Source organism: Oculina patagonica, chromosome 4, assembly GCF_052425735.1.
Source record: "Oculina patagonica isolate OP01 chromosome 4, crgOcupat, whole genome shotgun sequence".
NCBI classification, from domain to species: domain Eukaryota; kingdom Metazoa; phylum Cnidaria; class Anthozoa; order Scleractinia; family Oculinidae; genus Oculina; species Oculina patagonica.
In genome coordinates this window covers 45,578,630-45,591,388 of record NC_135761.1, presented here as the reverse complement: position 1 = coordinate 45,591,388, position 12,759 = coordinate 45,578,630, and the positions used below count along the sequence as shown (strand labels likewise).

Sequence of the window (12,759 nt, the reverse complement as noted above, 5' to 3'; positions counted from 1 at the left end):
ACAACTTCTTAACTATTATTTATTGACAAGTGATGTGTGCGTTTTGTGAGGCCAAGTGTATTGCACATAATAGCCTTAACAAAAAATATGGTAACATCCGATGGCCCTCTTAACGGATGACGTTTCTCATTTGTATCACAATATATCCTAACGTGACTGTAAGGCAATTTCGGGTCCAATGTTAATTGCCAATTTCGGATTTTATCGCCTTCTCTGTATAATTAGACCTTTAAGTGTTATGATTGATTCTGTATAATAAATCGAGGACCCAAAGAGTGTTTCGGTCGGAAAAGAATTTCCAAACGCTGTTAAACAAAGATAAAAAGTACGTGAGTGTTTATCATGTAAGTTAAGTTTACCTTTGTGATCCATCAGTTCATTACGTGCGGGATCATTCGGGAGAATACCCGGTCCAATATTCGGTAATGGAACAATCTGATTGGTTGATTTTGGTATTGGCGCCTGACTCTCTTAGTCGCGTAATAATTTGTGTTATCGGCCATTCATAAACATGCTCAAGGTTTTAGATTAGGTTCTTATTATATTGTCGATAATGACAATCCTTTTCTATTCTCCAGGACAATGGTGCATACGCCACAGTTGCATTTTTCAAACTTCTAAACAAGAACAAAAAACCTGTTATATTACTTGGACCTTCAAGTACAAAGGCTCTGGAGCCCGTAGCAGAGGCTGCTCCCCTGTGGAAACTCGTTCAGGTATGGATGCTCTTCTCAAGAATAAATATACCCAGTTTGATCCGATTTTGTGAAGCAAATACATACGAAATTAATTGTAATAAGTCGACGTTTTGGCATCATCTTGACGCCATTCTCAAGACTAAAATACGTTTAACACGTTGGTGCAGGTGGCCCCGAGTGTAACCAAATCAGCCGCAAATTACAGGAAGACCTCAAAGTGCAAGAAATCAAGCCAACCATTGTTAACCAACAATGTTTAGATTATAAATTTCAATGTGGCCTGTGCGATGCGGGCTATGTTGGTTACACTCGGGGCCACTTGCACCAACGTGTTGACGGACATAAACAGAAATCGTCGTCCATTTACAAGCATTACGTGGACGATCACAATGTTCCAATGCTGTGTCTCTATTAAACCAATTTCACGTGCTTGCTGAGTATAAGAACAAAGTGGATTGTCTAATCAAAGAGATGCTTTTTATTCGCAAACTTAAACCAATACTAAACAAGCAAACGGATTCTGTCCGTGCAAAAACATTTTTGTAAGAATTTTTGCTTTATGCAAATTTAGAAACTCTTAAAGGACAGTGCATATTTAGTTTTATTTTAGTCTTGAGAATGGCGTCAAGATGATGCCGAAACGTCGACTTGTCACGATTATTTTGCATGTATTTGCTTCACAAAATATACCCAGAATTCCTAAAAAAATGAGATTTACCACACATTTAATATTCTACTACTAAACCTTGCTGGTAATTTTTTTGTTAGTTATTAGTGCTTAATAAAAGCAGCCGTAGGAGAATTTAAATAGTGTATTTAAATGGTAAGTTACTTCGTAACTTGCTTTTTCTAATTCACCTTTAATTTAATGTATACTCTTTCTCGACTAATTAACTTACTTGGCTATACAGTCGAACCCCTCTTAAGCATCCACTCTCGAAGGAAATATACGGGTTCAGTAGCGATTTACAATTTTAACAGCTTTCATGAGCTGAGTGAAGACAGGGCTAGCAAGGTATTTTAAAAAAATTGACAATGTCATTAACTAAGTTTATCTTCCCTCGAGAAATGTACAGGCCTTACATTTGTTTTTTATTTACCCATCTATGGCAGCTACAGGAGAGAAATCTTGATGAAAGTTTAATAGCATGACATAACTGGGTTATATCTGAGTATCACCAAAATGCCATTCTATACAGTTTACAATGAGCAATAACTGGGTAACTAATTAACAAATAGATTCTATTTTGCCGTGTGTCTGTTCATTTATAGATCACAGATGACGTCAAAATGTGGTAAGGACAAAAAAAGTGGCCCACGAGCCGTTAGGCGAGTGTGTCACTGATGTTCTTACCACATTTTGACGTCTTTGCCGACAACACTGATTTTGACTATGAACTCTGATCACGTGCGCGAGTCACACCACACAGTGACGTCATGACGTCACAGGCATCAATCAATCACAACGCGCGCAGTAACTCGGTTATTGTATAAACGATTCTTTCTCGTTTTCTTCAGGTTTCGTATGCATCAGGTTCACCTAAATTTGAGAGCCGGTTACTCTATCCTAACACTTACCGAGCCGCTCCTTCGTCGACGTCATACAGCAAAGCAAAGGTGGCCTTCATCAAACATTATGGTTGGAAAAGAGTTGCCATACTGCACGAATACGATCCGGAGTTCTTTTCGCCGGTACAGTTGCTCTATTGCTTGTTTAACTTAATGAACACAGTCTCCGTGCGCTCTTTGGTTTTAATGCTATGTTAACGCAACATAGTTTTAAGCGACATGCAAACTTACAACTGCAGTAGCTTATTTTGTAATCTGCTCAGTAGTTTCGAGCTTGTCAGCTGCAACGGTTTGGACGCGAAAGCGAAAAAGAATAAGAAGGAAAATAAAAAACTAAAGATTAAAAATTAAAAGAAAGCTTAGGTTTAAAGTTTCCTGAGTCCAGGCAGTCGACAGTTCTGGTGTAGTCGACTTTAATGTTCACTTTACCTTAAGATAAAGATTTAATCTTTTAAACTCCGCAAATACAAATAGATTTGGAAGTTATCAAATCTAGTAACTCGGTTATCATTTCGTGAGTAGTAAGTGAGTAAGAAATGAAAATGAGGTATTAAGTAGCGAACTTACCAACATTTCGATTTTTCATAATCGACTTCCAGACAGTGGCGAAGCTTAAAGTTGAGCTGGAGAAGAACAATATCAGCATCATTGCAGTGGAAGGATTCGAACAGCGCGGCGATCTCAGTTTTCAAATGGAAAAGCTCAAGGTATTTTTCTTGTTTTGACACTGACATTCAAATGGAAAAACTCGAGATACTGCAATTTTCTTGTTTGCCACTCAGAAGAGGAACGGGGCATCAAACGGTCAAAACCAAAAACATCCGGATCAATTTAGGTTTCTGGGAAACTGCTCACCTACCCCTCCCCAAACCTAACATTTTGCTCAAAGCGATAAGTAAGGGTTAATGTTAGGTTTGGGGAGGGGTAGGTGAGCAGTTTCCCAGAAACCTAAATTGATCCAAACATCCCTACTGAACACAAGACGTACATCATGAGTGGCGCGTTTAGCATCTGATGCATGGATATTTTATTTATTTATTTGTTATTTATTTATTACATTTCTTTATACACGGTTAAAAACATCAGGAAGATACTACTTAATTACATTAATTACATTAATGAATACTAATTAATAAAAATTGAAGACGTAAATCCATTAAACTAATCCTGTTTTCCATGAATGCCGTGTCTAACTTTACTTTTAAATTGATAAAAGGATTTTATCATCCTGAGATTACAGGGTAGGCTGTTCCAGAGAGTTGCACCACTGTAACTAAAGCTATTTTTCATATAGTTAGTTCGTGGATGAGGTACAACCAGTTTGTTATCGGAATCCCTTAGAGAATAGTGCATTCCGTTACGTTTTAGAAATTTAGACGATAGGTATTCAGGGACCAAACCATTTAAAGATTTAAATACCATTAAGGCTTTCTGAATTTGACGCTGGGTACACAAATCTTTCCAACCCAGTTGTCGTATTAGATCTTTGGCATCAGCATCATAACTAGAGGAAGTTAACACGCGAGCGGCGCGGTTCTGATATGACTTTCGTACGCGTCAAAATGAAATTCGACGAGAATACTATTTTCGATTCTAACACACACATTACACTATTTTTTTATTTTGCTGATCGTCTAGAGACAGCAAACATATTCCCAGTTTTGAAGCTACTTAAGAAATCAAGAGAAAGAACAGCACACTGTTTCCTATTTTATTTACAGTTGTTTGTGGGTGAGGGGAACACTCGTCACGTCGTTTGTTGCCATCCTCATGCGCAAACTCAATATTTTCAGGATAAAACTTGCGCCCATTGCTAAGGACGAGTGCACGGATTTTTGTATTTCAGCAAAAGGATTGCTAGTAGCGGTGTTGTTTCATCACACTGGCAATATAGAGCGCCCCAGTCAGGGGCTCTCATGCTCTGCTACTTCCCAGAAGACCTCTCGTTGTTTTGTAGTACAAGGGGCCATAATCGTCCACGATCATGGCCCCTAGTAGTACTCGATCGCAGCCTTGTGTAACTAAATTCATTTCTTTCTTTTGCAATCAGTCACTGGACGCTAGGATCATTATTGGTGAGTTCGGCTACGTTGGAGCCAGATATGTCTTCTGCGAGGTAAGTTAGTTTGCTTTCATAAATAAAAAGGTTAAGCTAGCACTGAAAAACTACAGGGTACGTAGCAGACAAATTTATTGGCGTGCTTTTGTGACTCGAAACGGGCAGTGAACGTGCAATAGGGTTCTCTTTTTCCTCCGTGGGAAAGGGAGTCACTGATTGGTTAGTTTTTAATTAAAACTGTCTCAGTTTTTCTTTTTGCTGGTTGGGCTTTGATTTTCCCTTTCTATCGTTACGGTATAATCCCAAAAAGCGAGATCGAAAGAGCTCCCATGAGTTTCACTGTGAGAAAAAATTAGAAGCACTGATGCTATAAAAGTAACGCGTTATTGAAAAAAGACCTAGACTGATTTGTTTCCTAGAAGCCCGTGTTCATTTTATGTAAGTAAAGCCATAACAACCATAGTTTTTGTTTTCACTGAGCTTCACATTTAACCGACATTTCATCACCGAATGAATGCCGAATTTTCTTCCACCGGTCAGCGGAATTAAAAGTTTACGACCTTTCGACCAACCGACCAACTGTATGAGTGACTTGCCAGTCACCTGCAAAACTACTGACTTGTATTCTGCAATCAGTCGTTAAAAAAGGCTACAGCAGTGAGGGTGTGAATAATCTCACGAAAGAACTGTTGTTTACTTAGCAAGTATCCTAGCCTGCGTATTTCCGGCTGTCACTTGTCTCCGCCAATAGCGACAGCTGGAAATACGTCTGCTATCGCAGGCCGGCTACAAGTAGCCCAGCAATTTAAAATTAATATTATCAGTCATATCCTTTTCATTTATCCATTGCTACTTCTTAAAAAATATCCATATTATATAGCGATCTATCTATCTATCTACTTGACGTTCAACCAGTACTTGTTGTCTTCTTGACAGGCTTTTAAACAGAAAATGTATGGATCACACTATGCCTGGGTAATATTTGGCGAGTTAAAGCCAATTCAAATTTTTCCCGAAGACTCCAAGCTCGGCTCTTTTAAAAAGTGTAAAAGTGATGAGCTAAAACAAGCAGCTGATCGTTACATTTCAACGATCAAGCTAGACATTCGTCAGGACGACCACAAAACCTTATCTGGAATGGTAAGTTTTTAAAAGAACGAGCAGTGAAATTTCAATCCTTGCTATCAACATGGCAAGGCGGTCCGTCAGTCCGGTTTCTGCAGTAGGAAGGTATTGCTTTCCCGCACCCCCACCCACGAATGATGCTAGACCGCTTACCCCCCCCCCCCCCCCCCCCAGCATTTAGTGTGGTCGCAAGTACCAATTTATACTCCTGAGTGGGGAAGGCCCGTTGAAAGTACTCTCCAGAAACTTGGGTGGGGGTTGTGACAATATTGTTATTGCGTGACACTGTCACAGCCTCGTGGCGTGCCCACGTGAGAGCCTCGTTCCGAATAAAGTACTTCTTGTTAAACCGCCATCTTGAATCAGGGCTTGTCTTTTCTCTCTCATTCCCGAACAAGAACTTAGTGTATAACTTTTTACAGGGGTGTGCTGCGCGATTCCTCAAACCCGATTACCCTATTTCGCTCCAAAATATACGTTCGTTTCTCCCTACCACATTTCAGATCAGACTCTACCCAGGAACTGCTTTGGTTTGTGCAAACAAATATATTTTAATCGCACTATTCAAGGGATGAATTAAAACAATCATAAAAAATAGTTTAATCATCCCCTTTTTCAGACCAAATTGGCTCAAAAACCATAGCCTTTGGCGCAGCACGTACCTATATAGGTTATATAAGAGAGTACCCCCACCCCATCCCGGAGGGAGAACGACACTTTGATAGAAAAGCATCTGGTCCTATATAACACATTACACGAAAATGACTCCCACTAAACCCTGACTGCTAAATCCGAAGTGTTACCATTGGGTCACTGTGTCTATTTATTTATACAGTAAAAACCCGCGTATAAGAACACCTATTTTGGCGGTTCAGGCTGATTTGGTTCTTATATAAAGGGTTATAATCTGCAAAATCAGCCTGTAAGTGTTCTTAAGTGTTCTTAAAAAAAAGTTTCTTAAAATAAGGAACATACTAGGCTACCAATAGATGAAATCAATATATATGCACACAATTGTATTTTAATTTTAACAAAATTGATAAATCAAGGCAATGCTGTACTGTAATTGGGATGGAACTATTATGTGTGCAATGAAACGTAGTGTTGATCTTTGATATTTTTCCATATAAGAACAACTTTCATTTTTCAGGCTGAATGTGTTCTTATATAAATGGTACTTTATTTCCTAAAATCAGACCTGGGTGTTCTTAATTCACTTGTTCTTATACGCGGGTTTTTACTGTATATATCATATACTTAATTGGTCCCAGCATCTTTCCTGTAATATAACATGGGAAAATTAAATGTTACAGCTCGACGAATTCTCTTTGGCGATTAATTATTTCACTCTTAAAACCTAAACGTCAGAACCTGGATTGATATATTGAGAATAATGTAGTCTGCTTACAGAGCTTGGTAAATTAGGGGATGGTCGCTATAAATACGTTAACTTACCACCACCTACGGCCTTACATAACAACCTTGGAAACTTATCTCTGGATTGGCGAACAAGCCTTCTGGACCGGTTCTTATATCAGTAGACACCGACTGAAGGTTGTCACATTTTAACTAACATAAAATATAACAAACCCATTTTTTCTTTAATGGTTTCTCAGACTTCGGAAAGCTTCTGGAGTGAAATGGTCAGGTTAAATAACAGCACAAGACTCAGAAAGGATTCTGCATACGCATTTGATGCGGCATGGGTGATCGCACTCACTCTGAATGCTTCTTTTGCCGATGGAATGACATATGAAAATCTTCAAAAGCGCACCTGGAAGGAAGTTCTACAGATCAAAAAGTGGATCGCGAACACCAACTTTCAAGGAATCACAGTAAGTAAAAGAAAAACAAAACGGAAAAATGGAGTTTCTCGTTCACTTTTTTGAATGGAAATACTCGCCAATAAATGTCGAGAATGTCTATTACTTATGCAAATTCTCAATTTGATTCAAAAACGCAGAAAAAAAGTTGCAAATGCTAATGGCCGATTAAAATAAAAGTTCCGGTATGAAAGAATATGCAACTTCTGCAATTGTAACAAAATTGAAGATGAAACTCACTTTTTGTTAGATTGCCCAGCTTATACTCAGATACGAGACATATTCTTCTCTAAAATAGAATCCAAACTTCCATTACTACGATTACTACCACGCGAAACCCTATTATCACATCTTATGAATTCCACTGACTACTTTGTAAACATTAAGCTGATCTCATTTATCTCAGCATGCTTTGAATTGAGAGACAATCTCGTTACAATGATCACCACTTCGAATAGTTAAATGAACAATTATTGTTAGTAATTCTTTCTTAGATTATTGTTATTATTAATATTATTATTTTCTTTGTTGTGTTATGTTATTTCCAACTTAACTAATTATCCTAGTTAATGAAATTATATGTAATTAAATTCAAGTAGCTTTCGCAATACTACCAAACTTCTACGTAGTCATGCAAATAAAGCTTGTTGTTGTTGGTATAACAAGCAAATAGCGTCGGAAGAATCTAATGTAGTAGTCAAATTGTAATAAACCACAAAAAGCAGTTGAGAAGTAAGGTTTGTTTGTTTTTTACAGGGCCCTGTTGGGTTTGACCAAAATAAAGAACGTGTGGGAACAGTCCTTATCAAACAAAATAAAGGAGGTAGGGTTAGTCTTTTAAAAAGGGACTCAGTGACACGGCTGAGTTAAGTTTATTTTATTAAGTTTTGCCAAATATCGCTATGAAACCTCATGTTTGCAAAAACAAATTACTTCTATGGATGTAAATAACAACCTTTTCCTCTGTTTCAGTGGCATGCCTGTAAACTAGCTATCTAGTTGAGATATGAAGCTAAGTGCATGACCACTATAAACATATATTTCTTTTATTTTATTTTATTTTATTTTATTTTATTTTATTTTACTGCAACCAAATGTGTCTCCCGGGCATTATAATTTAATGTTACAAGCAAACAAGATTAACTTTGAAAACTGTTCAGCCCAACAACATTTCAAAAACTCATATTGCAATCCGTTTCAGTCGTTGTCGCTTTTGGTCATCCATACCTTCTTTTGTATTTGGTGTGTTATTAAAATGTTCCTTCACTGTTTCCTGAGAGGTTATTTTTATATTTCAACGAATTTGATGGTCCTTTACCAGGCCAATAATTAGGTAAAATCCGTGACACAGTCCCAGTGTCTTTGAAACGTATCAGTTTAGTGCGGCGGGCGTTCCAGAGGGAAGGCAGGTTGGGTTCCATAAAGATTTCACCATGACATCTCGATAACTAGACCATAAGGTGTTGTAACTCGCTTTTTCACAACTTCGGTAGTGAAAAAAACAAAAACAATAAAAACCCTGCAATAAGATTCCATTTTTTTGGTAAACCTGGCTAAACAGTATTGATTATTAATCATTAATTGAATTTTGGTAATTGCTTATTTACGTTTCAGGTGATGAGACCAGAATTGGTCAGCACTTCACCTTCTCTGACGAGCTTCACATATTTGACTCTCAACGAGACAGCATATGGCCAGGTAACGATTTTTTTATTATTATTCCAAAGAGAATACAATGGACTTTCTACTCACAGTGGCGGGTCTAGAAAATTTACAAAGGAGTTGGGGGGAGGGCGAAAACATTTCGGCCAGGTAACCACCTCGCCCCATACCCACAGAAATCTAAAGAAAACGGGGGGCCGCGGCCCCTTCTGCCCCCGCTTAATTCGCCCTTGATTTATATCTTATCATCTTCTTGCAAAAAGTTTCAGTTTTGAACAAACTTATCCGAACGTACAACTGTGTTTGATAAACAATCAAGGTACAAAACGTCCCCGTGAGATAAATGAAATGTCACGTTCCTGTTTTTCAGACAATAAACCGCCCAAGGATCACACAGTCCAAAATTTGGAGTTTATGATGATACCGCTGCCACTGATAATAATCATGTGGCTTATGGCAGCTGTAGGAATCATCTGCTCAGCGAGCTTTCTTTATTTTAACATCAGCAATGGAAAAAATAGGTAAGCAAGTTTTCGTGTAGGCCCATTTTCACTGACCCCCCCCCCCCCCCCCCCCCCCCCCCCCAAAAAAAAAAAAAAAAAAAAGTGGTCCCGACCCGATAATTTTTGTAAAGAAACAGTCAATTTTTTGCGGGACCATAAACATTCTTGGTTATTATTTTGTTCGTCTTATTGGCCTCGACACATCTCGACCGTCTACAAAACACAGTAAGTTTTGAGATGTGTGCGAGCAACTAGCCACGGTTACTTAATCAACCACAATATGTTAGTGCAAAACAAAAGATTGTGCACGGTCGTGGACCTACTCACATAAATTTTGGAATCTTTGTTCGCTCCTTTCAAGTTTGCCGAACTTTAAAACCATTTCCCTCCATTAAATATGATTACGAGATACAAAACATCTAAACGCATTTCATCAGCTAGTCTGGCAAATTATACCTTCTTAGCTACAAGCTCACTAAGAGAGGCTTATCCTAGTGCAACAGGAAAAGTTACGTTGAAAAAAATAATTTCCCTCTTTTATGTTTTCAGAATTATCAAGATGTCGTCACCAAAGCTCAATAATATAATTATTCTTGGATGCATACTTTGTTACGCTTCAGTGGTTTTGCTTGGATTGGATGCGAGGTTCCTTACCTTAAAGGAGTACGGAAACAACTGCAACGTAAGATCACCCTCTGTTGTTAGTTGTAGTTTTTCACGCACACATTTTAACGAGCGCTTGCGCTCCAAGGTGTCGCGTGGGTAAATAAAGTATTGTTGTTGTTGTTGTTGTTGTTGTTGTTGTTGTAATGAACCAAACAGAACTTGTAACAAAAACAACAAAGCCAAGCCACTGTTAGTAGTTTTGTTTGTTTTTTTCTGATAGGATGAGAAAGAAACAGTATGTTTGTTCCAAGAAGTCGGTTAATGCATGGTATAAGACCTCTTTTACTCGATGGGAGAGTCGGTCTAAGCAAAACTAACGCAGATACATAATTAAAAGACAGTGGATGGAAAAAGCAGTAATTAAGTGCAAAGAAATGGTGATACATGTTGTCCCACTCAGCATGACGACTTCCTTGCTTCGACGAAGGACTAACTCTCGAAACATCAGCTTTTCCAAATTTTCTACGGCCGTTTATTAACCTTTATCAAGATTTAGTTTATAATTAACGAAGTGCCGACGTAGCACAACAGCCTTAAGAAGCTAATTACTATGATCACTTCTATCAGTGGTCAACTACTTAGTTACTTAGTGTTCCTCTTACCGATCCTTCAACATAGTACTTTACGCATTCTTTGCTTGCCTTTCTATGTCGTGTTCACATCGAGCCAACAAGTAATAAGCAGCAAAACTAGTTTTTGTGTTAGAAAACAAGTCAAGACTTGGAAGTGGTACTGTAAACCCGTAGGTACGGCGCAATATGCATTTAATATTTAAAAAAAACCAATGCAGTATAAAAACCCTTGTTTATTATCAACAGGCTAGAACTGCAGTGCTTTCTGTTGGATTTTCTTTATCGTTTGGTGCCATGTTTAGCAAGACTTGGCGAGTTCACAAGATATTCACAGCTGCCAAGACTCTCAAAAAAATGGTGAGATGTAACGAAATAATTTGTATGTTGTGCATAAATACTCAAGACACTCAGTTAATGGTAGATTTAAGAGGACTAACTTATTTCTATTCAAAGTTAGGTGTATGCTTCTTAGAGCAAGGTTTTTTTGACGTTGAGGCCTTTAATCGTCTAATTCTGTCGGACGTTTCTCATCTTTTGCCTGGGTGTGTTATACCCTTTGTTTCACGTATAGGTGTGGTATTCTTCAAGATTGAAGATAAGCCCCAAGCGAGTATAAATTGTAAAAATCCAGTTAGACAATAGATGACCATTGCATGAAGTTATCCCATCCCAGGAAAAGGTGTAGGTTACACGAATATAAGTCCTGCTCTTCAATCGTGGGTCCTGGATTGGGATCAACTTCGAACGCAGTTCTATTTCATTTATTATGATTTCTTTCATTTTTAAATATATATTAATGGCGTAGAGTAGCGCCGAAACGTCGTCTACTTTTTTAAAGTTTTTAAAGTTTTAAAATGAATTTTAACAATATTTTAGCGTTTAATTTCATTATAAAATCGTTTTCAAAATCTCTGCTGTTACGAACATTAAAACGCGACAACCAACTGCACCTATTCAGACGTTTGGAAAAGGGCAGTATTCGACTCACCAAATGTGAAGGCGCCATCGATTTCTTACGACTTTGTCAGAATTTTGACGTTACTCCAACCTTCGCGAAAGTCGACACTACAAGATCCAACAAGTGGAAGAAATCTTCTTCTAACTTCGAAAGAGAAATCGTCGAGGAGGAGTTAAAAGGAAAATTGCCCCAACTCAAACAACTGAAAGAAGATTTCACAAACAGCCTTCATGACGTACGCGAAACTTGCTCGATTTTCAAAGTTGTTATCATCATCAAAATACTTCGGTCACTCCAACGAACTCAGTTTCAAGAGTTGATGAAGTGTCACACCAAGAAACTTTCTCGATTGATATCCAAGGACACCGACATAGACGAACACATCAACAACATTTCCTCATGTCGTTTATCCTTCTTCGAGAAGCTTATCTTATGCAGAGGTCTGAAATTCTCTCTTCCTCAGCACTGCTCCAGTAAAGATATCCAAGCCAGCTTCGAAAAAGCTTTTTGGAAATTGGATCCCCTCATCCTAGATCCAAACAAAAAAGATCTTGCATCCGCCACCTTGCGCTCGATCGCCCTCCATTACATCGCAAAGAAAGGTCCATCTCCACCTAAAGCACTACTGAGAGCTCTCAGCAACCTTAAACGAAGAGATAACATTATCATTTCCAAACCGGACAAAGGCTCGGGTGTCGTAATAATGGACAAAGACGAGTACCTTCGTCTACTAAGTGAGGCCTCGATCAACGATTCTACAAAATTTATCCACATCGATCAACATCGCCCAAAGTCCAGAGGAAGACCTCCTAAACACTTTCATCCACTCTTAGAGAAAGAAAAGCAACTCCACGAAAAGGTCCATCAGATTCTACCGAAAGCTACAGCCGACCAACTTTGCCCCAAAAGCTCCAGACTAGCACATCTGTATGGCCTCCCCAAAACGCACAAAGAAAGGCTCTGCATGCGACCAATCTTATCTGCGTCTGGCACATACAACTTCCCGTTGGCAAAATGGCTAGAGGAGAAATTGAAGCCACTATCCACCAACAAATATTGTATTAATGATATTTTCAGCTTCACTGACGAGATAAAGAACACTCGCATCGAATCTGACCACATCC

The 12,759-nt window shown here is 38.5% G+C and overlaps 1 protein-coding gene across 5 annotated transcripts in view; it reads left to right on the top strand.

The window, feature by feature from the left end:
- Positions 1 to 12,759, top strand: part of LOC144650320 (gamma-aminobutyric acid type B receptor subunit 2-like) — a 28,801-nt gene that overhangs the window by 10,820 nt on the left and 5,222 nt on the right. For all 5 annotated transcript variants that reach the window (XM_078509968.1, XM_078509967.1, XM_078509969.1 and 2 more), the window contains exons 3-13: positions 579 to 716; positions 2,217 to 2,390; positions 2,867 to 2,974; positions 4,318 to 4,383; positions 5,263 to 5,466; positions 7,068 to 7,286; positions 8,031 to 8,097; positions 8,889 to 8,972; positions 9,307 to 9,457; positions 9,989 to 10,121; positions 10,924 to 11,034. In XM_078509968.1, coding sequence (XP_078366094.1) covers positions 579 to 716; positions 2,217 to 2,390; positions 2,867 to 2,974; positions 4,318 to 4,383; positions 5,263 to 5,466; positions 7,068 to 7,286; positions 8,031 to 8,097; positions 8,889 to 8,972; positions 9,307 to 9,457; positions 9,989 to 10,121; positions 10,924 to 11,034 — 1,455 coding nt within the window. The remainder of the gene's footprint in view (positions 1 to 578; positions 717 to 2,216; positions 2,391 to 2,866; positions 2,975 to 4,317; positions 4,384 to 5,262; positions 5,467 to 7,067; positions 7,287 to 8,030; positions 8,098 to 8,888; positions 8,973 to 9,306; positions 9,458 to 9,988; positions 10,122 to 10,923; positions 11,035 to 12,759) is intronic.